Source organism: Alosa pseudoharengus, unplaced genomic scaffold (assembly GCF_046254945.1).
Source record: "Alosa pseudoharengus isolate Yale_2024_CS ecotype anadromous, Long Island Sound unplaced genomic scaffold, YU_APseudo_1.1 YU_APseudo_1.1_scf_25, whole genome shotgun sequence".
Classification (NCBI taxonomy): Eukaryota; Metazoa; Chordata; class Actinopteri; order Clupeiformes; family Clupeidae; genus Alosa; species Alosa pseudoharengus.
In genome coordinates, this window is record NW_027468696.1 from 1,709,580 (window position 1) to 1,737,227 (window position 27,648).

At 39.8% G+C, this 27,648-nt stretch overlaps 1 protein-coding gene across 1 annotated transcript; it reads right to left on the bottom strand.

Annotated features, from left to right (window-relative positions):
* Window positions 1–272: 272 nt before the first annotated feature.
* Window positions 273–6,243, bottom strand: LOC143099202 (uncharacterized). Its single transcript, XM_076262276.1, has 5 exons — window positions 6,127–6,243; window positions 5,681–5,779; window positions 1,723–1,815; window positions 1,299–1,351; window positions 273–966 (listed from the first exon to the last, which is right to left on the bottom strand). Exons 1-5 carry the CDS (start codon window positions 6,191–6,193, stop codon window positions 514–516), a joined length of 765 nt encoding a protein of 254 aa, XP_076118391.1. The 5' UTR covers window positions 6,194–6,243; the 3' UTR covers window positions 273–513.
* Between the last annotated feature and the right edge of the window lie 21,405 nt (window positions 6,244–27,648).

Below are 27,648 nucleotides of genomic sequence, written 5' to 3' on the forward strand. Positions count from 1 at the left end.
CATGATATTTGAGCATTTGCTATTTTTGGCTGAAGAATGTACATGAGAAAAAATGCACAAAAAATATATAATATAAAATATAAATGTTATCATTCACATCATATAAAAATATATAATATAAAATATATAATATAAAATATAAATGTTATCATTCATCATATAAATGGCAAGGCATTTCACTGGCGTTATGGATGTGACAAAAAGTCAATTTTCCGTGGAATTGCCCTACTGCATAGCCATGAGGTACTCTTCAGAACATACATGAAAGGGCTTTTAATGAGTATAAAACGCAAATAAATTTATTTCAGCAACATGCAATATCATTTACAGAGCGGCTCTGATGAAGATGTTCAGTTGTTTAGAGACAAATTCAATAATATCAGCAAATTGAGCCATCTGGTAGCATAAAGCAGAATAAAGTCAGGATGGGTGATGCTAAAACAACAAATGTTTCTCTGACTTCTCTGAAGACTCACTTCATGTTAGGCTTTCAAAATCTAATTTAGGCAAACATTAGACATTACTGTAGGTAGGCTCTTTGCAAGGAACTGTGTCCAGTTGAAGAGTGCTGTACACAGTGTCGCCAGAGGAAATTGTGCGTAATTGAACAGTACTGTAACCAGGGTCATCAACCGGGAAGTCCCTTGGCTCACCAGCACTGCATGCAGAATCATCAGGAGTCATTTTGGGTGATTGAAGGAGGCTGTACGCAGGGTCATCGCAAGGGATTGTGGGTAACTGACCTTTACGGTCAGCCAGCTCATCAGATGGGAAGGCATGTATTTGAATTACACTGTAGGAGGCATGTTGTACGAGGGGTCGATGACAAGCAGGGACCGAGCAGGTTACGTGGCGGTGTGTGTGGTCATCCGTCTGGTGTGGGGTGTAGAGGCAGCCAGGCCTGGTCAGTCGTGAGGGGCGGCCATCTTCCTTGACCTCCTCGTAAACGCCATCGGCAGGGGCCACCTGGAGGGGACAGACAGAGGAGGAAACACAAAATAAACACAAAAAGACTAAATAAAATATGGGGGTTGTTTTTTTCTGTCAAGCCATCCACTCTCACTCTTGATATAGAGGTAGGGAAGGAGGGAAAGATATAGAGAGAGAGAGAAAGAGAGAGAGAGAGATTAATATAATAAATAGCATGGACAAAACACATTAACAAACCAATAGATAATACAATTACAGGCCATATTGGGACACTGTGCTAAACCACTTCACTACTAAAGCATTAAATGCAGGGTGGCGTATCTGCACTGAGTCTGAGTGTCTATTTTTACTCGGGGGATTTATCATACCTCAGTGTGGTTTCCTGCACGAGTGCTCATCCTGCTCTGTGTTCGTCCATACCCTGAGACCAATCAGAGAGAGAGATGAAAAGAGAGAGATGCACAGAGAGAGAGGGAGAGAGAGAAAGAGAGAGGGAGAGAGAGGAGGGAGGGGGCTTCACATTTTGTGCTCCGTCAAGAAAAAAAACATTTGTGTGTTCCTTTCTGAGGGTTATAAATGTGTCTGTCAAAAGCACAGTAGACCATGCAGCTCTGGGAGGTTTAGCATTTGTAAAACATGTGTGCGTGTGTGTGTGTGTGTGTGTGTGTGTGTGTGTGGTTGCAACACATACATACATGTGTGCATATGTGTTTTCAATAAGTCTATGCATGATGTGTGTGTATGTGTGTGTGTGTGTGTGTGTGTGTCTATGGGTAGGTGAGATAGGCCTACCTCTGTGACATTTCTTCCTGAACAGGAAAAGAATCAAGAGAACGACGCCAAACAGCAGCACAGCCAGAGAAGCTGAGATACTCTCAACAGTGCCTGTCAAACACAAAAAAGCACAATCACAAACAAAAACAAAAATACAAACCAAAAAAATATACAAAAATCACACATAAACATCATGGAAATAACCACAAACACAAACAGAAACACATTCACAATAAATATCAACATAATACCCACAATAAAACATCACCATAAAAACAAACACAAAAGTAAAGTAAATAAATAAATAAACTAGATGTACCGCAGAGCGGTACAAAATATGACCGTCGCCCAGTCCAGCACATTTTTTCCACAAAAATAAATCATGCTAGCCTGGCGAGCCAGACCCACATTTACATGTAGGGTCTGGACACTCACCGTTCGCAGTGCTCAGTCCGAGGGGCGGGATAATCAGTTGTCTTTCAAATTCCCTCTGCACGCAATAGGACAGCGGCAGCGCTATGAGTCCCATGCGTTTCCCAACATGCGGAGCTAGTTGGCTAGTTCAAACGTTTGCCAACTTAATAAAAGCTTAACTCGTGTCACACTGTTCGCCAACAGCAACATCCATCTTATTATGACCGCCGCGCAGCGAAGCGGCGGTCATATAGGTTTAGTCAGATTTTTTTTTTTTTTTTTTTCTTTTTCGCATGTCCAAATTTCTGTCAATGATTCCCGGGACACTGAAAGACCGGGGTAGACGAAACTTGGTGGGCATGTAACCCCATATGGATAGCACGGAACCATCGTTTTTCGTTTTGATCTGTAGCCCCCCCGCTGGACTGCACCCCCCGAAAGGAGGGTAGGGCAGACACAGTTTTCTGTGAATATCTCGAGAACCGTAAGGTTTAGGAGGACCATTTTTTTTTTGTATGTTGATCTCAAGGGGCCATGTCAACCCATTCCATAACCACTCATTTCATGTATAGCGCCACCTAGTTAAACACAAAAAAGTAAAAACGAGGTGTTGTAATCGCAGGTATCTGTGACCTAACATAGTCAAAACTGCACGAAATTGGAAGTGTAGTATCATTATGACACCCTCTGAATGCACGCCAAGTTTCGTGGAATTCCGTTCATGGGGGGCCACACAATAAATTCATTTATGTTACTATACACCAACTGGCCTGTAGGTGGCCGGAGACAGTTTTCTGTGAATATCTCGAGAACCATAGGGCCTAGGAGGTCCACCTTTTTTTTGTATGTTGATCTCAAGGGGCCATGTCAACCCATCCCATTACCACTTATTTCATGTATAGCGCCACCTAGTTAAAAATTAAAAAGCAAAAAATTAGGTGTTTTCATCACAATATCTCTGGCTGACATGGTCAAAACTGCACGAAATTGAAAGTGTAGGATCATTATGACACCCTCCGAATGCATGCCAAGTTTTGTGTACTTTCGTTCATGGGGGGCCTTACAATAAAACAATTTATGTGTACATTTAGTGACGTACACCAACAAGGATTCCTGGGACACTGAAAGACCGGGGTACACAAAACTTGGTGGGCATGTACCCCCACATGGATAGCATGGAACTGTCATTTTTCGTTTTGATCTGTAGCCCCCCCGCTGGACTGGACCCCCCGAAAGGAGGGTAGGCCAGACACAGTTCTCTGTGAATATCTTGAGAACTGTAGGGCCTAGGATGACCATTTTTCCGTATATTTGCCTCCAGGGGTCATGTTAGCCCAGTTCATGTGCACACATGTGCACAAACAGATACACACACACACACACACATTCACAGTAATCATGACACATACTCACACAGTAGACATATGTACGCTTCCATGCACAGGCACATACGCAGGCACGCAAACACACACACACACACACACACACACACACACACACACACACACACACACTCACACACACACACACACCCACACACATAACATAAACATAACACAAACAATCAAGAATTTCTCATAATTATGAACAGGCAAGATGGAGGTGGGGTTGTATAAAATGAATTTTACATGTGAAATCTATGAACTAATCATGTTTTGGTACTTGTTGTCTAGCAGATACCAGTGAGAATTGAGTGTGGATAATGCAATTTAGTGAGACAGTTAGAATCATATAGGCCTTTCAGCGTGATTTCTTTTTGTGGAAAAAATGTGCTGGACTGGGCGGCGGTCATATTTTATACCGCTCTGCGGTACATCTAGTTTGTTTTCAAGTAGCAGGGAATTCAAGCCAAACCGTTGCAACTCTGCCATCAATCATTATGTTAAGCCCACCTACCGACTCTATACACGATTTCATATGCCCGGCGAAGTCTGGGGATCTGGAGCTCACAAGCCAACGGAGAGTTGCTAGACTAGCCCTGGCAGCAAATGTAATTTGCTGCCGCTAGGGGCGCGTCTAGATTTCTAGGCTAAAATCATGCTGAAAGGCCTATATGATTCTAACTGTCTCACTAAATTGCATTATCCACACTCAATTCTCACGGGTATCTGCTAGACAACAAGTACCAAAACATGATTAGTTCATAGATTTCACATGTAAAATTCATATTATACAACCCCACCCCCATCTTGCCTGTTCATAATTCTGAGAAATTCTTGTGTGCATGTGTGCGTGTACATGTTTATGTTTATGTGTGTGGGTGTGTGTGTGTGCGTGCTTGTGTGTGTGCCTGCGTATGTCCCTTTTTTTGCATGTGCATGCATGCGTGCATATGTCTACTGTGTAAGTATGTGTCATATGTATGATTACTGTGAATGTATGTGTGTGCGTGTGTATCTGTTTATGCACATGTGTACACATGGAATGGGTTAAGATGACCCCTGGAGGCAAACATACGGAAAAAAATGGTCATCCTAGGCCCTACGGTTCTCAAGATATTCACAGAAAACCTACCCTCCTTTCGGGGGGTCCAGTCCAGCGGGGGGGCTACAGATCAAAACGAAAAATGATGGTTCCATGCTATCCATGTGGGGTTATGCATGCGGCATAAAACTCACACAGCTCACTGGTGAAAAAAAAATGCTGGTGAAAAAAAAATTGACCAGGTTGCTTTTTCAAATGAAAAAGGCTAGCCTATTGTCAAACAGGGAAATTAAAGTGTGTGCATACATTACACAAACAATCTTAAATCGCAGAGATAACATTTGTTAGACAGGCAAAGTTATCAGCAGCAACATGCATAAGAGCCTTAATAATGTAAGAACACAGATGGGTCTCGCGATAGGCCTACTCGCGGACACGGTTAACATTAGGCTATATTAATTCATCAACTGTGACATGAAATGTTTGTGCCGCCAACAACACCCCCCCCCCCCCCCCCCCCCCCGCCAAATAAAAAAAAATGTGCCCCCTTGGAAATCGCAAATGCCCCCTCTGTCACTGTACTCTGCAGCCTGGTCTGATTTCAAGGCAATCAGTTGTGCATGTTTTTTTTTGAACTAAGGTTAACTAACAGGCTAAGTAACAAGGTTAACTAACTATACTACCTATCTTCACAGTATAGCTTAACTTCAGCAATTCAAGTATAGTTCACTTGATATAAATGATCATGTTTACTTTTCCACCTCAACATTAAATTACACTGATTTTAGGTAAGTAATCTGAAAAGGCAAAATCAACATAATCAACAAAAGACAAAAAACTGAGTTATACTAACTAAACAATTTAAGTAACAATAGCTACTACATTTTACAGTGCAAAGTAACCTTCCCAAAACTGAATGCATGTGATATTCAACATATTATTTCTGTTGTGTGAGTGTGGAATTTCTATTAATTTAATTCCACTTCCTGTCATTCCAATTCAAATTCAACTTACTAAGAGGCAGAGCCAATTCTAATATTCGGAATTTTGCACAAGCCTGCAGACAACTGCAATTTGAAGATGGCTATTTGGAAATTTGATGTGAAATGTTGCTGTGTGATGTTTTTTTTTTTTTTACCATCGTGTGAAGGTGGTTGGACTTTCCTTCTAGTCACAGCTCCTGTCATTGTTACTGCTGTTGTCAATTGATTTGGTAGCTGTTCTGGGGCATGTATGTCTATAAGTTATAAGATATAAGTGCATGTCTATAAGTTATAGCGCACAAGTTACTCATCTGCTCATCTCTCACACACACAAACACACACACAAACACACACACACACAAGCATACACACACACATGCAGGAATGCACACACACACACTGCATGTGTAGAGTCAAAATAATCACTTATTTTGAAATATGCTGTAAACTGGTCAAATACAAGCACAATCACAATTTGTATATTTATGTGTGTATGTGTAATAGAGAGAGAGAGAGAGATAGAGAGAAAGAGAGAGAGTAAGAGAGAGGGTATTACTTTCTTCCTCTTACTTCTCAGTCAGTGATTGAATGATAAACCTACCCATGGGATTAGGTTGCTGCAGAACTCCTCCAAGTGTGTAATTCTGCCTCCACTGTTCTCTAGACATGTTTTCTGTATGCCGCTTATGAGCTTATAAACTGCGTATGAGTGAATGTCGTATCATCCAAATGTTGCCTCCTCAACAACTCAGTCAGAGGTTTGATGTGACTTTGTAAGGACACTTTTTTTTCTTTGAGACATCTCATCCTCTACCCCCCCCCCCCCCCACCTCACCGACACACATACACACACGCACACAAACACACTCTCTCCTTCACTCTGGGCCTCACCTATCTGACACAGAGATCTGTGGTGTACAGTTTGTTCCAGGCTGTGTATGCTGCATGCACGAAATCAAGAGTGCTTTGCTAAAGCATCATGGACAGTGGATCATGGATAGCACACAAAGCTGAACAGGTATGGAACAATGGACACCAGTGTTAGGTTAGCTGACAGTAATGGCAACTGAAACAGTGTTATTATGACCGCCGCGCAGCGAAGCGGCGGTCATATAGGTTTAGTCAGATTTTTTTATTTATTTTTTATTTTTTTTAAATTTATTTATTTTTTTTTTTTCTTTTTCGCATGTCCAAATTTCTGCCAATGATTCCCGGGACACTGAAAGACCGGGGTAGACGAAACTTGGTGGGCATGTAACCCCACATGGATAGCATGGAACCATCGTTTTTCGTTTTGATCTGTAGCCCCCCCGCTGGACTGCACCCCCCGAAAGGAGGGTAGGGCAGACACAGTTTTCTGTGAATATCTCGAGAACCGTAAGGTTTAGGAGGACCATTTTTTTTTTGTATGTTGATCTCAAGGGGCCATGTCAACCCATTCCATAACCACTCATTTCATGTATAGCGCCACCTAGTTAAACACAAAAAAGTAAAAATGAGGTGTTGTAATCGCAGGTATCTGTGACCTAACATAGTCAAAACTGCACGAAATTGGAAGTGTAGGATCATTATGACACCCTCTGAATGCACGCCAAGTTTCGTGGAATTCCGTTCATGGGGGGCCACACAATAAATTAATTTATGTTACTATACACCAACTGGCCTGCAGGTGGCCGGAGACAGTTTTCTGTGAATATCTCGAGAACCGTAGGGCCTAGGAGGTCCACCTTTTTTTTGTATGTTGATCTCAAGGGGCCATGTCAACCCATCCCATTACCACTTATTTCATGTATAGCGCCACCTAGTTAAAATTTAAAAAGCAAAAAATTAGGTGTTTTCATCACAATATCTCTGGCTGACATGGTCAAAACTGCACGAAATTGAAAGTGTAGGATCATTATGACACCCTCCGAATGCATGCCAAGTTTTGTGTACTTTCGTTCATGGGGGGCCTTACAATAAAACAATTTATGTGTACATTTAGTGACGTACACCAACAAGGATTCCCGGGACACTGAAAGACCGGGGTACACAAAACTTGGTGGGCATGTACCCCCACATGGATAGCATGGAACTGTCATTTTTCGTTTTGATCTGTAGCCCCCCCGCTGGACTGGACCCCCCGAAAGGAGGGTAGGCCAGACACAGTTCTCTGTGAATATCTTGAGAACTGTAGGGCCTAGGATGACCATTTTTTCCATATATTTGCCTCCAGGGGTCATGTTAACCCAGTTCATGTGCACATATGTGCACAAACAGATACACACACACACACACACACATTCACAGTAATCATACGTATGACCAGGGCCGGCCTGAGGCATAAGCGAACTAAGCGGCTGCTTGGGGCCTCCTGGCCACCAGGGGGCCCCCAATCGAGTTTCTTTTTTTTTTTTTTACATAATAAATAACGTAAACAAGTGACATCAATGAATGAATAAATGAAACAATTATCATTCAAATCAAGAAAATTATGATTTCATGATCAATATGCCTGCCTACTGCTACTGTGTCTGCCAGCCTTTGAGTCACGCGCATAAAGTAGACACCTCGGGTGCATATACAATTCGTGCAGACACTGCATCAAGTTCAACAATCGGAAGAGACGGTAATGTTAAGACAAGTCACAAAAAAGGACGTATCTCTCTGGTGCCGAAAACAGAACGAAGAAAATGACAGAGGAGGAGAAAAACGAGCAAGATACAGGTATGTTTTGCATGATTATTTACAGTATGTTTTGTGCTTGAGGTAGCTAGCTAGCTGTCTTGATCTAATATAAGCCATCACCAGAGCTAAATCTCCGCCATCAACAGAGAAATGTCTCCCATTAATATATATTTATCTAGATGTATTTCAGATGTCAAGGATATTGGGATTGTTTTGGATGTTCAATCAAGCATGTACCCTTGCTCTAGGTGGGCTTATTATGTCGTAAATTAAAGTTAGCTAGCTGACTGAAGTGGACATTAGCACTACAGTAGCTACATGAAAACGTAGCTGAAGGCAAATTTACCACAGAGGGATTGTTTCTGATTTCGTACCTGAAAGTACCTGAAAGTACCTGCTCTATAATATGTGACATAGTGGTAAGTCTGATAGCAACAACAGACTAAGCCCAGGCTCCCAGTCCCAACCCAACCCACTGACTAGCGCGACTCTGGGCATCGGTAACGTTCCAGCTTCATAGGCAAAGATGGAACAGCAGTGCGCTCTGCTCTAAGATCTTTGGAGAGAGATGGTAGTGTTTGAGAAAATATACCATGTTGGGTGGGGAGACTTCTGTGATGAAAATAAACTTACATTTGATTAAGATAGTGGCAAGTGATGTAGCGGTGCTACCCTAATATTTAGGCTGCAGTAGATCACCATGTCAAGCGTTCACCATACTGCAATTAAGTATACTCTTTTGATTATGCCTCATTTGCCAATAGAATATGAATTGTTACATGTGGAATTGCTTGTTATTTGAGTGTAAGTAATGATAGCAAAATAAACTCATTCTGCTCGATCAACTATGCACTTATGCAATATTTTTTTTTTTTTCAGAGACACTGTTGAAGTCCTTTGGAGCACATCTCTACCTCTACCTAACTCTACCTACCAGAAGGTGAGGTTTTCTTGATGGCAAATGGTTACATAGCCTGTTAATATGACACGACACATTTAACATCGTTTTTTTTTTATTTATTTATGTATTTATTTAATCATTGCAGGTTCGTCCACTGCAGAGTTGCAGATGCCTAAAAACCAGGAACGAAGTAGGAATAATTATCTATTTTTTGGGACATTTTATTTTTGATTATTAATGTTTGTCTATTTTGTTTTTATTTTGTAGTTGAAAATTGCTCATTTAATGCACATTTGCGGATTTGTTCAGCAAATCTGTTGAAAAACAAGTCATTAAACTGATGTACTTGTTTACAACAAATACAAATGCTGTTGTATTTTGTTATTTGTCAATTCAACTTCAGTAAACCACCCTTAGTGCTTCACTTTGAATATGAATGTTTCAAATAAATCTGTGATTTTAGTACCCTCTAAGATTAAAAGGTGACAGGGTTGGTGTAAATAACAACTATATTAATTTTTTGCACAAACAGGGTAGGGGGAGAGGGTCCTTATGCATCTGTGTCCAGGGGGACAGTAGTTCATAATCAGTCGCTGTATTAATACATAACCTCACTGTATTAATTTATAATATGACATTATAGTGTGAAGTTGTCAATTATCGCCAAGCACAGGTGACTGCGTTGTGGGAGGGGGCCCCCAAATCAAATTCTGCTTAGGGCCCCCAAAAGGCTTGGGCCGGCACTGCGTATGACACATACTCACACAGTAGACATATGTACGCTTCCATGCACAGGCACATACGCAGGCACGCACACACACACACACACACCCACACACATAACATAAACATAACACAAACAATCAATAATTTCTCATAATTATGAACAGGCAAGATGGAGGTGGGGTTGTATAAAATGAATTTTACATGTGAAATCTATGAACTAATCATGTTTTGGTACTTGTTGTCTAGCAGATACCAGTGAGAATTGAGTGTGGATAATGCAATTTAGTGAGACAGTTAGAATCATATAGGCCTTTCAGCGTGATTTCTTTTTGTGGAAAAAATGTGCTGGACTGGGCGGTGGTCATATTTTGTACCGCTCTGCGGTACATCTAGTTTTCAGCTACTTTAATGTTTCTGAAGTCTAAAAACTGCAAATGACTACAATTGTAATATCATCTCGATAGGATACTTACTTCTTGCTGTGGGTTCTTGAGCAAAATAATTTACTACTTATAATTCCTTTTATGAGTACATGACAATAAACTACTTGAATATTTGAATGCTTGAATACTTGTAGAACAGTAGGTGTACAAACAGGGTATAAAAATAAGTTTTTGTCTTGTCTGGCAATGGCGGCCAACTGATGCCACCAACCCCAAATTGTACTCGGCAATGCAGATTTTTACTGGTGTTTGGCGAGTGGCAGGTCCCAATTTAAAACCTGTACAAACCACTGAAGTTCATGATCTTGATAGAGCAGCAGCTCTCCAGTGACACCTAGTGGCCACATAGTGAAACTGTCACCCTTGCACACTCTGCTGAGTTTGATTGAGTTGTTTACATTCAGAAAGACTATGTCACCATTTCGAGAGGCAGGAATGGCCTTTTGAGAATTCCCCTGTTGGCTGAGTGACGTCTTAAGGCTCTTAAGTGAGTCACAGAGGGGAACTGCCTACCTGCCACCAGCGCACAGACTACAACTTCTCTTTGGATAAAACTTCACTTTGGATAAAACTTTGTCAGCCAAATAGATAAATATAAATTTAAAGACTCACTTCCATGCTGTGAACGATAGGGACATGTCCCTACCAATATCCAGCAACTTCTAAACTGTGCATATCAATAACTTTGATCAGAAAATCAAGATACAGCCTGTCAGTTTTGTGAATATATTGGATAAGAAACAATCCTGTACCAGTACCACTACTAGGCCAAATCTAGTTCAGGATCATGAAATAGTCTATGGCTATTTTAAAATGCATAATTGACACAGATTAGAGCTTTTTCTGTGGCTGTACAACTTCCTCTGGAATGTTCTACAAAAAATTGACTTTACTTAAAACTAACCCCGCCCCCCAACACGCATGCACACGCACACAGTAATACATTTTCTTTGGAAAAATAATTGTCAGTAATTTCTTGTAAAAACCTTCCTCTTACAGTTTGTGCATGCAGTCCAGAAATCCGTCTATGTGCTAGACCCTTCTGGTGAAGGACATAGGAAACATGGAAGTACTGCAGTCAGGAAATTCAGGTAAATATAAACATCCACAAGTGAAATAACAAGTTAAATCTTAAAGAAAAACTTGATCTTTGAAAGATTTAAATATCATCACGCAAGTTATTGGTTGCTTGGTAGAGGAGATGTATGTTATTGTTAGGATATATGTGTTTTTATAACCCACTTCTTTACGATCAGAGATTTCTTCAACATAAGGAGAAATGTTCTGGGAATCACAGACTGGGATGGAATCCGATGGCGACAGGGATGGATTACTGCACAGGCCCAGGGGCCCAAAGGGTCAGGGGGCCCTGAAGCCCAAGCCTTTGCATGGAATCATTGCCTCAATATCAACAAATCAGGATGTAGGCTATGAATCTGATTGAATTTAGTATTGGCCATCCCCAAAATGCACCAGAATACAGGAAATAGCATCAAACAAATTAAAATTCTTCTTGGGGAGGACCCCCAAACCCCCCCTCCCACATCTACGACAATAAGTGGGGGGCTATAATACATCTGGGCCCAGGGGCCCGAAAGTTCATAATCCGCCCATGGATGGCGAACTGGCGTCATTTCCCACACCACCCAGAAGGATGGCACAAGCTGTGGGATTTTTGTCATGGAGGTCAGACTAGGCAGATGGAGGAATAGTCCGTTTTAAATAGTTAAAAATCAATCACTGATAGACCATAAATGCCATCAACGAACAGTCAGGATGAAAAGAAAGGAAAACAAGATAGGAAAAAAATGAGGGTGCAAGCCACAACACAATATGTGTTGCACACGCAGAGAAGAGACAATATTCTTCAGTGCCACATATTTTATTTTTTTTAAAGTTTGATCTGAAATCAAATAAAGCATCAAAACAAAAGTGCATGAGTGGCTTGATACTCGTTCGTCTCGTTGGCTTCGAATAACTAACCGAGACTTATTGTTTTACATTAACATTAACTCGCATTACAAACAGCAATGCATTAACATTCTCGTTCGCATAATCACCCGCAAATATCCCAACTAGAGCCCGACCGATCTATCGGCGGGCCGATATTATCGGCCGATATTAGGCATTTTCCAAACTATCGGTATCGGCATTTATAATGGACGATAAATGAATATTTTAAAAATAAAATAAAAACGGACGAAACACCCTTCAACCATGTCATGAGTGTTGGCGTTGTATAGTTTGTCCTCCAGAGGGCACTCTACACCGTCCCTGCTGGCAACACTCGTGTATAACGCGCCACACATCCTGCAACCTGCTGATCCAGCCAGAGTCGGGCAGAGAGAACCAGTTATCCGCGAGTGAGATCATCAGTAAAGTGTGTTCATGGTGATTTGGTCACGAGACATACATTGCTTGAAATAACAATTAAAAGAACATCCCCATCAGTTCTCTTAACTCAAATAAGCATGACAAAATTCGTGAAAACAATGTCCAGTTTTGCTGCTGTTAAATAAGCCGAGAGTGAAGCGGAATTAGCTAGTAATTACGTTACGTTGTTACAGTGTAGTTGACTGTCTGTCCTTTTAACTTTTGACAATGTGACTGAAGATGTATTTCTTTAATAGCGTGACAGTTATAGTCCAGTCATTTTAGGAGAAAGGGTTGAACAAATTGCAACACAAGCAAACTTAACTGATTTTGTATCCTCAATATGTTCTGAGTATAGGAAAAAAAGCCCCGAAGAATCCCAATAGGGGAAAGTTTAGAAAAAGACCTAAATATACCCTATTCATGCGCCTATACAGAACTTTTCTCACGCAAATAAGGGGAAAAAATGAACCTTCACATATCACCATGAAAATTACTGAGTTGATTACTTACATCAAGACAAACAAAAAATGTATTATAAGTTTTTTGAAATTGTTTGTTAACATGGGCAAACAGGGCACAATGTAATTATGTATAGCTAATGTATAGTGACCCAAAACTAATTGCAACATTTGACAAACAAATTGTCCAAGGCATGGAGGAAGATAATACATGTCTTAACTGGTATTATATCTCATCTAGAGGGTTTATTCTTATAGAAAATATATAGTTTATGGTGTTTAATTTGTTTTCCCTGGACAGTATAGGCCAAAATGTATCCACTTTACACTAGATTCGCCTTTACAGAATAGAGGGCAATGTATTGTGCATGGCATAGAGGAAGATGGGAAATGTCTTAAATGGTGTTATATCTCCTCTAGAGGGTATATGCTTATAGAAAATATATGGTTTATGGTGTTTAAATTGTTTTCCCTGGACAGTATAGGCCAAAATGTATCCACTTTACACTAGATTCGCCTTTACAGAATAGAGGGCAGTGTATTGTGCATGGCATGGAGGAAGATGGGAAATGTCTTAAATGGTGTTATATCTCCTCTGGAGGGTATATGCTTTCAGAAAATATATAGTTTAGGGTGTTTAATTTGTTTTCCTTAATAGTGCAGGCCAAAATGTATCAGCTGTTCACTTGATTCGCCTATACAGAATAGAGGAGTATGTGTTATGCATGGTATGGAGGAAGATGGGACATAAGTTGATTGATGCTATATTTTATGTACAGTGCATATACTTTTAGAATATGTAGTTTTGACTGTTCTATGACTTTGGTAAAACCATGACCCATGCATAGGCATGCATTGTTAATTATTAATCTTAAACTATATTTATTAGTATAGCATTTTTGCCAGATGTCACAACAATAGAGTCACTTGGAGGCTAACTGCAGTTATCCCATCTGCACCCTTCTGTCGAATTAGGACATGATCATGTCCATCTTCAACTTTGCCTTCACAATTTTCCTGCATTCACTAACATAAACATACTGTGCTGTCCGATTATTGTTTTAGACAAAAATTGTGCAAAGTAAAGGGGCATCATACAGGCCCCTCTGATTGGACAGACAGTATATCAGTCAACCCCTGGGCAAGAGGTCAATTACTATAAGACTTGCAAAATGATGGACTGATACTTTAGTGTGATATACTGTATGTTTCAGTGACCTCTAAATCAGATTACGTAAACACCAAAACCACTTTCCTAGGCTGAATAATGCTTAACTATGTGTTTGTACAGATTACACATTGTGGAACACTTACATGCAAAAACACACTTGGCTCTATTGAAGAATAGTGCATAAAACAACCCTCATTTAAACATATTTCCACCAACTGGATTTTCATGGTCTTTTACTATGGTGTAAAGATCACCAATTGAAATATAAAAATGTGAAAATAAATTCTGTTGCAATTAGTTTTGGGTTAGACCTTTGCCTGGACTATTAGCTCCGTTGTGGTATTTATACAAATGAACTATACGTAATTACATTATGCCCTGTTTGCCCATGCTTACAAACAATTTCAAAAAACGTATAATACATTTTTTGTTTGTCTTGATGTAAGTAATCAACTCAGTAATTTTCATGGTGATATGTCAAGGTTAATTTTTTTCCCCTATTCACGTGAGAAAAATACTGAATAGGCGCATGAATAGGGTATATTTGGGTCTTTTTCAAAACTTTCCCCTATCGGGATTCTTCGGGGCTTTTTTCCCCTTACTCAGGACATATTGAGGATTCAAAATCAGTTAAGTTTGCTTGTGTTGCAATTTGTTCAACCTTGACCCCTATTTTGGCTTAAAATGACTGGACTATTATAGCAGTGAGACGTATCATCTCTCCCGGTCTGTTATTTTGAAAGCGTATGTTTTACAATTTGCAGTATGACGTTATCCATTGCTAAATTAGGGCTCATCATAGACTAGCTAACCACAAAGCTAGCTAATGCTATGAATATCAGTGGAAGACCGCTAACGTTAACATAAATGAGCTTGGAAACCACAACAAACTTATTCTGCCTAAATAAAGTAATGATTTATTACTAGTATATCTGTAGTTACAGTCCCTGCATTGTAAAATGTAAATTAGACGTGAGAGGAGTGAACATTTAGACATAGAGAAAAAGTATCAAACGTAGCTTGTGCAAAACGTAGCTTGTGCATAAAAGTTAGCTTTTCTTTTACACGTGTGTGAAATCCAATGACGCCAAGTGTGCGCTTCAGACTGTCGTTCAGCCGCAGCAGAGTTACATAATGGATTTAGATCACTAAATAGTAGGTTTTAGAAGGCAGGCAGCAACTGATGATTGAAAATGGTTTGATGTAGCTTGATGGAAATAATTTTAAAAGTGCAGGTAAAGGGATAAGCAAGCTGACATTTTAATTATAAGGTAGCTTATAAGGCAATAGGGACTAATTATTACACACGCACACTCAAACATTTAAGAGTGACCTTTATCTTGTTTAATGATAATACAAATGATGATGATAGTAATAATGTCATCATTATTTTTTGTAATTGTTAAGTCTTAGTTCAAAGTTATATTTATGAAACTTGTTGTTATTGTGTTTTTGTTCAAAAAACTAAGTTTCATATCTTAAGTTTCTATTTTTATACATTTTATTTATCAGAACTTTAATATATTTCGATGTTCCTCTGTTCCACTGTGACAATATTATTTAAAAATAAACAAGTTTGTTTTTGAAATGCATTATCATATTATTTTAGTCAATACTCATAAATAACTACAAATAACTAATGTTAGGGAAATCTGTTAATGTTTTGTTGCGCGTTTCTGAAAAAAAAAATATATATATCGGCCGATATATCGGAATATCGGATTTTTAAATCAACAAATATTTGTATCGGTATCGGCCTTCAAAATCCTTTATCGGTCGGGCTCTAATCCCAACCAGCCTACTCGTTCACATCAGGGTATGATGGCTAGTTACTGGTTCGAGCAGACTGGCTTAGCTAGCTAGCATCGATTACAAATAAACATGTATTTAACGAGTGAATACATTTTACAGCGTGTATCATCTGCTCAAACATTACACAAATTACTAACAATGAATTACATATAGGGGTGTGACTTTCGAAACCGACGTCTCGAATCAGTGTCGAGGCTTCGAAGCACAAGTGTTTCGAAACACTGCTTTGAAACGTGGTTCAAAACAGCCATGTCATGTGACCACTGCTTCGAAACATTGTTCAAAATCCCCATGTCATGTGACCAAAGTTAAGTGAACCTTCGGTGCATTTCACCAGTGTCGGCAGGCGTGCTCGCGCATTCAATTAACAGTGTAGACTTTCCTTAAGCAATAACCATGATGGTGTAGTGGTTAGTGAGGGCGTTTTTTGCACGGTAGGCCTAGCCCAGGCTGCTCAAATGTAGTTCGAGCCCCCTTTAATTCGTAAGGTATTATTTCACATTGTATCTGTTTATGTTTTCTTACTTCATCATTAACCACACAGTTTCAACTAAACTCCCAGAATGGTCAAAAATCGAGAGTTTATATAAGAAGAAAGTTATTTAGAGAACACTAGCAGCAGCAATAAGAATCTCTTTATTGTCACTTCATGTGGTTTCCCATCCAGTAATTGACCAAGGGCATCACTGCTTAGCTTTTGACAAAGACTGAACACAGGTAACACAGTGATCCACGAACTTCAAAGACTATGTCTCCAATACGAAGCATTTGACAGATTTGTTTCACCCTAAACAGCTCTGAGGTGTCGGAATTGTTTCGAGAGCTTCGGAACAATTCGGCACAATTGCTTCAAACGTTTCAGTGTTTCATAAAGCCTCGCTTTGCCCATCCCTAATTACATATCCTTCCTGTGATTTCAGACTCTAAAATCAAATAAAGCATCAAAACAAAAGTGCATGAGTGGCTTGATACTCGTTCGTCTCGTTGGCTTCGAATAACTAACCGAGACTTGCTGCTGGCTAGTGGCTACCTAATACCAGCGTTATCTCACAGCGCCACCCCATGACACTTTCCGGTACTGCATATTGTGAGTCTTAATTCTAAAAGACCAAAAATAAGAATGGGGGGTCTGGACAAAACAAGAAACAAAGTACTTAACAACAGCCACAACCTTCTATGGCTTCGAATAACTAACCGAGACTTGCTGCTGGCTAGTGGCTACCTAATACCAGCGTTATCTCACAGCGCCACCCCATGACACTTTCCGGTACTGCATATTGTGAGTCTTACAGTTTTTTCTGATTGCTTACAGTTTTTTCTGATTGCTTAAGCACATTTTTTGTAACTATGGCTTTTTTTGCAAAACTCTACACACAAATGGCAAAACCTCTCACCCAATCAGCAAAACATTGTAGTTCTCTTGCAAAAGCTAACACACCTTGCTTAACTCTTCACACCTTCGTAAAAATGGTGTTTTCGTATCTAACAGTAAACACAAGCCATCACAATAGTAAGCACACAATGTGCCAACAACACACTGATGGTATGAATAAAAAACACATCTGGCTTTTGCTTTCTCTGTGCACAAGGTCGACTATGTCAGTTTGAGGTCATACTTTTGTCATAGTTCTGTAAACATACAGGGATCCAAACTTCAAGTATTAGTGTTTATTTACACACATCAAAACAAACACAAGTGTGTTTTTCCAAGTCAAAACACAAAATAGCATTTCACTGAGACAAAACAAATCAGTCTACATCGGGTCGTCTCTCTCAAAATTCTGTCTACATCACATGCAATGTCCTAGTCCGAGGCACCGGGAAAAATATATTCTGGAATGACGTATCCAGGCCTGACATGACAATATCCCCACATGTAGACTGTTTTTTTGTCTGTAAAAGGGCTATTTCTTTCTCTTCTCACTCTTCCTGCTCACTCCATTGTACCCATTGTACATTACCTGTGGCTTATTTATAGTGCTTAGGCTGATTGCAAAGTGAACTAATTATCTAAAACAGTTTTCACATGAGAAAGTGTGCCAAAGAGTTGGCAAAATAGTGTAAATAATAGCCATTGTGCCTACAGTTGTGCAAAGTGTGTGTTACAAAAGAGTGCAAAGCAGTGTTTGTGCTTTTAGTTTTGCGAACTCAGTGAGTGGTTTTGCCATTTGTGTGTAGAGTTTTGCAAAAAAAGCCATAGTTACAAAAAATGTGTTTAAGCATTCAGAAAAAACTGTAATTCTAAAAGACCAAAAATAAGAATGGGGGGTCTGACCAAAACAAGAAACAAAGTACTTAACAACAGCCACAACCTTCTATGGCGCCACATATGCACTTCAGCTGCAAATAGTAGAAAAACAGATGGACTCCAACACCTGAAACTCACATAATTAGTGTACACCGTACTTTCCAATAGATAGATGGGTGCTCACATTCTGAGGATTTTCCCCGACGTTCCCTCCAATATCAGTATACCATCTGACCAGATGGGCATTGAGGACTTGCGTCACAAAATGGCTGAAGAACTTATTCTTGACTCTGGTAATATCTTGAAATTAATTCATTGTCATTTAGAAGGCCCAAACATTTGAGAAGGACCTGGTTTGAAATTATCCTATGTGTTTGATTTTGATTTGATTTATCTCAGACCCTCTAGCACAGCGGTCCCCAACCACCGGGCCGCAGGACATTCCTAACCGGGCCGTAGCCTACGACATGAGTTTTTTTTAAAAATGCATGCAAACTAAACTAAATTTAATTTGCAATAATGTCACGTTTTTACATGGCATAGGCCTATATGCAGTTGTTTGATTGCACGCATGTTTGCATTTTGCAAGGTCTATTTTCTTACGTCTGTCTGTCCCGCCTTCAACACTTTTACATACAGTATTGCCTTCAGCGCTGCGCAGCCTCAGGTCAGCTCACTTCACTTGTTCAGTTCTTGGCGAACGGTAGTGTCACATGAAGTTAGCTAAACTGCTAGAATGAGCAACAAAAAACAAGCATCTTTAGCAGGTCACTGGCCAGAGTGTTTGAGTTGCGAGAGCTGCTGCAGAGATTTCTTACAGAAAAAAAGTCACCGTTAGCTGCACATTTTAGTGAATGTTTTAGGTGTCAAAACTCGTTTACCTGTGTGACATATTCGGGTTGCTTAATGACCTCAACCTGTCACTCCAGGGGAAAATGACTACTGTCTGGGTTTTGGGAGAGACTGAGGCAGGGCCCTTTCTCTCGCAGCTGGTGCGCGATCACCTTGTTGCGCTTTGAAATGACTTTGAGCGTTACTTCCCATCCTCCAAAGATCCACGGCAAACCAATGAGTGGATCCGCAACCCATTTGTCAATATCCCGAATAGTCCTAACTTGTCAGCGCAGGAGGAAGAGCAGTTGATCGCAATTGCAAATGACAGTGGTCTTAAGAGTGTGTATAAGGAAACCTCTCTGGCGGGTTTTTGGATCAAAACCAAAGCAGAATATCCCGAGATAGCCGTAAAAGCGCTGAAAACGTCCCAACACGTATCTATGCGTGGCCGGGTTTTCGGCAATGACTGCAAGACCAAATTACGCAATCGACTGGACATTTCAAACACACTGAGGGTGTCACTGTCTTTCATCACCCCCAGATGGAAGCTTCTTGTTGCAGGGAAACAAGCAGGGCTCCCACTGATTATATTCGTAATGCACATTTAGTTCCCATGTTTTTCCCGCTGTTGTTGCAGGTAGTTAGTGTGTGCTTCACCTCACTGAGTGTTTTTCACTAATTCACGGATTGGGATAAATGCAGAGACCAAATTTCCCTCACGGGATCAAAAGAGTATATATACTTATACTTATACTTATTTTTCGAGAGAGACGCTCATGGCTTTCTCCAATGCAACACACAGGCGCTTCATAGGACACATTCAAAGTTTTGACTTTCAATCCAAGGGCGACATATCGGATGCTTTCAGGACAATTTGCTTTTGTTTTAAATTATCCAGTAACCTTCATTTAAACGTGAATATGTGCTTGGTAGGCCTAATCAAAAAGACAATAATATGTGACATGCCCTTGCCATCTATTGCCCGCTTAGAGGAGTTTATTGGCCGTTTTCCCCGTGCGAGAGGGACGCTCATGGCTTTCTCCAATGCGCCCACAGGCGTTTCACATGACGCATTTGGTACGTGTCCACAGAGGCGCACCTTGTCAACAGGCAAGGCAAGCAACTGCTTGGAGCCCCGAGCTGCTGGGGGGCCCAGAGACCTGGTCTCAGCGCGTTTTCCGGTGCGACAAGCGAGAACAGTACATCTGTACATGTATGCTATAATGCATATAAACAGCGGATCTGTGTTCAAAAGAGTTCAAATAATCCACACATGTTTAGGCTACTGTGGTAAACGTCAATCGAGGGTGTAAAGTGATGACGGATCAACATCGGAGTTTGGCATTGATTTAATGAAGTTATAGTAATGCTAATTGGCAGAAAGATTGAACATGGTTTGCCACATCTAAATGACAATATACTTGAGCTAGCTAGCGATAGTTACAACTAGTTAAGCAAGGAGATGGTTAACATTATGTTTGGATTTGTAGTAATCCCAATGCGATAAGGACCAAGCATGCATTCATTTTTAAAATCGCATTAATCGTGTGCAGATATTTAATTTTACATCGTCACTTGTTCTGTTATCAACGGTTCTCTTTGGCTGCTAATATTTGACCCTTTGATGCACCGTTTCTTGTCCTTAAACTGACACAGACAGTTGCTAGAAGATAATAAACATTAACGCATGAACTCCCTCCCTCGGCCAGCGCTTCAATGTTGCGCTTTTGTGCCTCTGCTTGGAACATGATAGACCACCTTGAAGGTGCCGCTGCGTTTCGTAGTGCGGTATGATAGGCTATTCTTTTCAAACAGCGACAGCGTTGTTGCCTATCAGAAACACAGGCTTTGCATGTGTGAATCCAGGTAGGGTGAACGCAACATTTTCTTTCCATTCCTCTTTATAGGCCCAGCTATTTTTCTCCCAGCTCCAACTCCTGTAGTTCGCTTTTCACTCTGCATGCTAATATTTCTTGTAGGCAAACAATAAACATTGTAACATTGTCAGGGGATGGGTCAACCAAGTAGCCTATTTAAGAATAAAAGTAATTTAGACTTTATCCAAAGAAATAATTAGAATAAGTCAGGCTCCGTGCTAAACTGTAAATCAATGCCAAACTTATAGTAGCCTAGTGCCCACATTTACTATTCACAATATTGAAAGGGGAGATAAAATAGAGTTCATTAAGAGAAATGAATTACTAATTTTGGGTATAGGACCCCAATAAAACTATTTCATTTCTATACTTTATATTTTGTACAAAGTTTATAGTGGAGTTTTAAAGTATGTTTTAGTTATTTATTAACTTTTTTATTCTTTACATTTATATTGTCAAAAAAACAAGGTTTTTCATGTTTGGAACATTTTAATTAAAAAAAAGGATTTATTTCATAAATTTTCGTTGGTGTCAGATTATTTATAGCCTAACATAATGATGATGAACACTGGTTGGTAGGGCCCCCTAGGATTTTTTGCTTAGGGCCCCCACAGACCCTAGAATCGCCTCTGCGTGTCCATAATCGCGGCAAAGCCCACCGCGGCGCACATAGCCCATGTTTTGTTCCCATATTTTGTTAAGCATGTTCACACTTATAGATGTAGCTTCAAGTTGTTCAATATTCATAGTTCATATTTTCACTTCTTCAAGTTCACGTTTTTCACAAGAGATCGTTACCTTCACTGTTCATACATAACTGGAGCTAGTTCTTTTCAAGTAATGCATGCACAACACATGGAACATGGAACCCCCGAGCCCCCACCCCACCCCCCCACCGGTCCGTGAAAAAAAAATAGGAATCAAACCGGTCCATGGTACATAAAAGGTTGGGGACCCCTGCCCTAGCAGACATTTGTCGGATGTGTGGAAGGACTCCAAGAAAAACGAAAAGGGTAAATAGATCTTTTGATGTATCCATAACACAAAGGACAATTACTATAAATGTTGACGTGTAAAGGAGTAAATGTTTATAAATATCAGATCACCAATAAGAAATTATGTTCATGCTCTTTTCATACAGATTCGGTGTGATGGATGTCAGGCAGCGTTCCATTTGAAATACCTCCAGTGGAACAACTCTGTTCAAGAACAATGGCTTTGTCCATTTTGCAGATGAGGGCATTGGGAGTGGAGACAATTGTGTATAGTTCTGCTTGAGTTTATATCTGGCATTAGGTGTTATATTTGTATAAGCCCAAAGTGTACATTTACATCCTTTCTTTGTCACCTCGACAAGGCCTGACCAATTTTACCTTAATGATTATTTTATCAGATATTTCTGTATCTTCCATGATTTTGTGAAAAATTTGTTTTTTACTAATTAGTATGTTATTACATGTTTTAACCTGCAGATGAGTGTATGAGCTCAGGGATGATGCTGTTTTTTGGTAATACTGTAAAAATCAAAACTAGATATACCGCATAGCGGTACAAAATATGACCGCCGCTCAGTCCTGTACATCCGTTCCGCGAAAATAAATCACACTTCAATTTGTCTCCATATTTTACTCCATCCCCCACTCTTGAAACTTTTGTGTGTGCTTGTTTGGCATGCCTGAGTGTGTGTGTGCGGCTGCACAGAAAGTAGCCTACTGGTGCTGAAAAGGTGAATAGATTGTAGAATAGCCAAAGAAGATGTAGCATTGTTATAAAACCTTTAAAATCTCTAAACAATCACAAGTAGGGCAGTTCATCACAGTTCATCCATTGCAACTGGATTGATGAAAGGTCACTTACACCTGTAGGCTACATTGTATTTGGGAAAAGCAAAAGGTATCAGCATAATGTTATTTATTTATTTATTTATTTATTTATTTATTTATAAACAAAAACATCTCTCAGTTCCATGCCGTTTTCAACAGCTATCAAAAACAAAGGTCATTTTTGGATGGATGGATTTTTTTTGTGAATGTTTCTTCTTCTACATAAGATTTTAGTCATCTTTAGTTCATGTAATACTTTATTGTCAATGCACAAATTAAGTAACAGTAGTCTGAAACGTTATTGTTAATGCACAAATTAAGTAACAGTAGTCTGAAACGAAATGCTGTTTTACATCTAGTGGTGCAAATAACTGACATGTCCAAATGGGCCTTGATGAAATGCGTCGCTAGACTGTTCATACACATTTTAACGGGCCAAAGTTGAAGAGCTGTTGTCCGTTATTCTTCGTGCAAATATAGGCTGATTCATGTTCCCTTGCATTGTGTAACTGAGGTCCATGGCTAGTCTGGCTTTCACCAGACCAAGCTCAATCTTTTAAGAAATCAAAAAATAAATAGCGGGCAGATCAGGCTGGGTTCACCAAGCCTAGTCCATAGGCACCCGATATTGTTCACACTCTGGCTATTCTAAATGCAAAAATGCATCAGGGAGTTATGACAAAACTGTAACTAACAAACTAGATCCTAATAGAAAGCTGTTAGCTTCCCTAAGCTACAGGTAGGCTTATAAGGTAGGCCTATTTACAACATAAATTGTCAATAGGCTATGCTGGCGACACAGATAAAATCTCCTTTGGAAACCAATGGCTTACGCCTTACAGTATCAAGCGGACTTAAACTGCCATATCGTGGCGAAAAGTTGTAATAAAATTCACGCAGCTCCATGAGTCAAGGAAAGCGCGAATGAAGTAGCCACTTCTAAATGGGACCCACTACACAGTAGCTTAAGGTGTGTTGCTAAAGCAGCCATAATGAAATGAAGGTGTCATTGTTTGGATACTTCACACACACGTGCTTTTTAATTTCACAGACTACAACTAGCCTACCAAGCTGGAATCAAAGCACATCGATTCCCCTCTCACACCCTGCACGCACTGATACACAAAATAAACAGGCGTCTCAGTCTCACGCATGTATAGGCAAAACTGTATCAGACCGGTGTAACGTTGGTAAATCTTCCATTGCACAGAATGATTTTTGTAGCACGTGCAACAAATGACAGTCGAAAGATACAATTACAGTGCTGCTATCAATTTGCTTGGTATAACCGCATTTATAGTTTTCTACAAATGCAATCAATCAAATTGGCCTCCATCACTCAACCAACGCTAACGGTAACATTACCTAGGTCCTTATTGATATTATAAGATTAACGTACCTGCAGTAAAAACCAAGCATGTCCGATAAACATCCTCAGATTTATTTCGGCTTCAAGAACAAATGGGAATTACATTTCATGTGAACATCATCCTATCCTTATTAGACGTTCTCTGCGGTAAACTATAGTCCTTGTAGGAAGCGTCCATTGTTATTCCAACCCACGTTTAACTTCCAACAAAATTACAAACGACTACTTATCGCCAATACTGGAAATGATGATGATGATGATGAATATTTATTTTGGCTTTCTTTTAATCCTACTGAATTTGTAATTATGTATCGGCCGTTCTAATACCGATAGTATGTGGGTGCCTGTGTGTTTGTGCATGTGTATATGTGTGCACCGCCATCTACAGGCCAATGAGTGTACAGTCACTAAATGTACACATAATCTAATTTTTTAAGACCCCCCCATGGATGAAATTCTACGAAACTTGGCATACCCCCAGAGAATGCCAGGTCAATCATACACATAAAATTTGGTGCAGTTCTGAACATCTTAACTGAAGATAGGGGCGATTAAAGCAGAATAATACTGCATTTTAATTTTTTAACGGGGGGGGGGTGCAAATCACAAATGAGTGATTATGGGCCAGATTGATGTGGGCCCTTGAGACCAACATACCATAAAAGATTATTCATCCTCGGTGCCACAGTTCAGGTAGTTATTTAGGAAAAACTGCTTTTTTTGCGGTTCGGGGGGCCCAGCACGGGGGGGAGTGGACCCCGGGGACGAAACAAAATTTTTCCGTAAAAGTCTAGTGGGGCTACATACCCACCAAATTTCATGTGCCCCGGTGGTTCGGTGTCCCGGGTATCGTTGACCAAAAATTCAGGAAGTAGATGACGGGGGAAAAAAAAAAAAAACTTTGACAATCCCTATATGACCGCTAAACCTTTCACAGTTGTAATTATGAGTGTATTTAGTCAATACAAGTCTGGGGTTGACATTTAAGTTGATTTCAAATGTTCACATGCTTTCTAGGATCCCTGGCAGAAGGCCAGACCTTAGATGCTGCCTGAAATAATCACTTATTCAATACCAATTCACGTTTTCACAAATGGCTGATACCTTTCACAGTTGTAATTAAGAGCATTTTTAGTGGATACCAGTCTGAGGTTGACATATAAGTTGAATTGAAATGTTCACATCCTTTTTAGGGTTACCAGCACTAGGCCTGACCATGATTTTGACTAAAATAATCGCTTTTTGCATGCAATTCACAGTTTCACAAATGGCTGATACATTTTTAGTCCCGCTCACGCCCGCATCTGTAACATGATGTCCCGCTCCCGCCCGCTAAAGCCCGCATGCAGGAGGGATAGCCTATTCAGTTTTTCTTTCTGTCTCAGGAAAGGAGCACACACACCTGAGAAAGACTAAGAAAGATATCAGTTTCTTGGTTCTGAATGTAGGCTAACAACTGAAGTAGGCTAGGCCTAGTCTGGTGCCCTCTTCCTCTGTCATTCTTTCGATTTTTGAGTTTTGACAATGAGCAGCAGGAACAAATTGAACCCACGTAAAAAAACGACAATATAGGCTAGGCTATAGCCTAGGTCTGCTATCCGTCAGTTATGCTTAAACCCCATTTTTTAATGCTGCCTAACAGAACATCCAGCTGAACTATAGTTAGGAACAGGGGCGTCACTAGACCTTATTCACTGGGGCACGTGCCTTAGTAAAAGTCTTCAGTGTCCCAGTAAAATTCTAGCGCGGCTCTAGCTGGAAACGGCATTCATGAGCGCATCTCCGTGCATGCTTTACAGTTTTTTCTGAATGCTTAAACACAACTGTGATTCTTATAGCACAATTTCTAAAACTATTAATACTTATAGCAAAACCACTCACTGAGTTCGCAAAACTAAAAGCACAAACACTGCTTTGCACTCAGTTTGCAATTTTGGAACACACACTTTGCACAACTGTAGGCACAATTCACTGCACAGCACTCTTTTTGCGGAACTGTAAACACAAGTCACTGCTTTACACTTAATTTCCAAATGATCAACACACTCCTGGCAAATCATACACATGTATGGCTATTGTTTACACTATTTTGCCAACTCTCTGGCACACTTTCTCATGTGAAAACTGTTTTATATAACTAGTTCACTTTGCAATCAGCCTAACCAATATAAATAAGGCACAGGTAATGTACAATGGGTACAATGGAGGGAGCAGGAAGAGTGAGAAAATAAAGAAATAGCCCTTTATAGACCAAAAAAAACAGTCTACATGTGGGGATATTGTCATGTCAGGCCTGAATACGTCATTCCAGAATATATTTTTCCCGGTGCCTTGGACTAGGACATTGCATGTGATGTAGACGGAATTTTGAGAGAGACGACCCGATGTAGACTGATTTGTTTTGTCTCAGTGAAATTGCTATTTTGTGTTTTGACTTGGAAAAACACACTTGTGTTTGTTTTGATGTGTGTAAATACAGTTTTTTTCAACTGCTTACACACTAAATCTTTGCTTGTCACACAATTTTCTAAACATGTCCTCCAAACATCATAACCCGACACCAAATCTGCAAAACCATACACTAATTCTCAGTGTTTGACTCAGTTTTCAAATGACTAAAACACATTTTGCAAAACACCACACACAATTTTCTACCTAACACACAAAAATCTAACAGGAAGTAACTTGATTTAGTTCTTCAAACACAACCCATCAAAATGCCACACTAAATCACCAGTGCTTCACTCTTTCTCTTCACATGTGCAAACACTCTTTACTTTACTGAACACCATCCAATCATTGCCTTAGTATAGGTCTAATAATAGATATACTCTCTATATAGGTATAGACCCTTTCAATCTGCTCCTAGAGGATTTCCGGTTGAAATATTCAGAACCAATGCAGATACTTTAAAAATAGAGAAAATACAGCAATTGGACTTTAGCTTACAGTAATGTTCTACAAAAAGTTGACTTTATGTAAAATTTGTCTTTTTACTCTATTTTTGTTTGTCCCCATGTTACAGTACCATTAGCTCAATACATTTTTCTGTGCCTCCAGAAATGCCTTAGGAACGCTTACTGTAGAATTGTTTGTTTCTGCAGTTGAAAGGGTCTATAGGCCTATGAATACATACTGTACACGACCCCCCCCCCCACACACACACACACACACTTGTCTTTAGAAAAAAAACAAAATCAGTGTTTTCAAAACTCCATGTACATCTGGTGGTCACTGTATTCTTCTTTGCTTTTTTTCTTGTTTGCTGTAAAATACTGCAAAATACAGCAAATTATTTGGGAAAAATCCCTATTTTTGGTTTCAATATTGCTTGCATTTTTACTGTGTATTTCAACTTCTCTTTGTTGATATCGTAACTTTCACTCTTGTATGGAAATACATATAGAAAGCCTAAGAC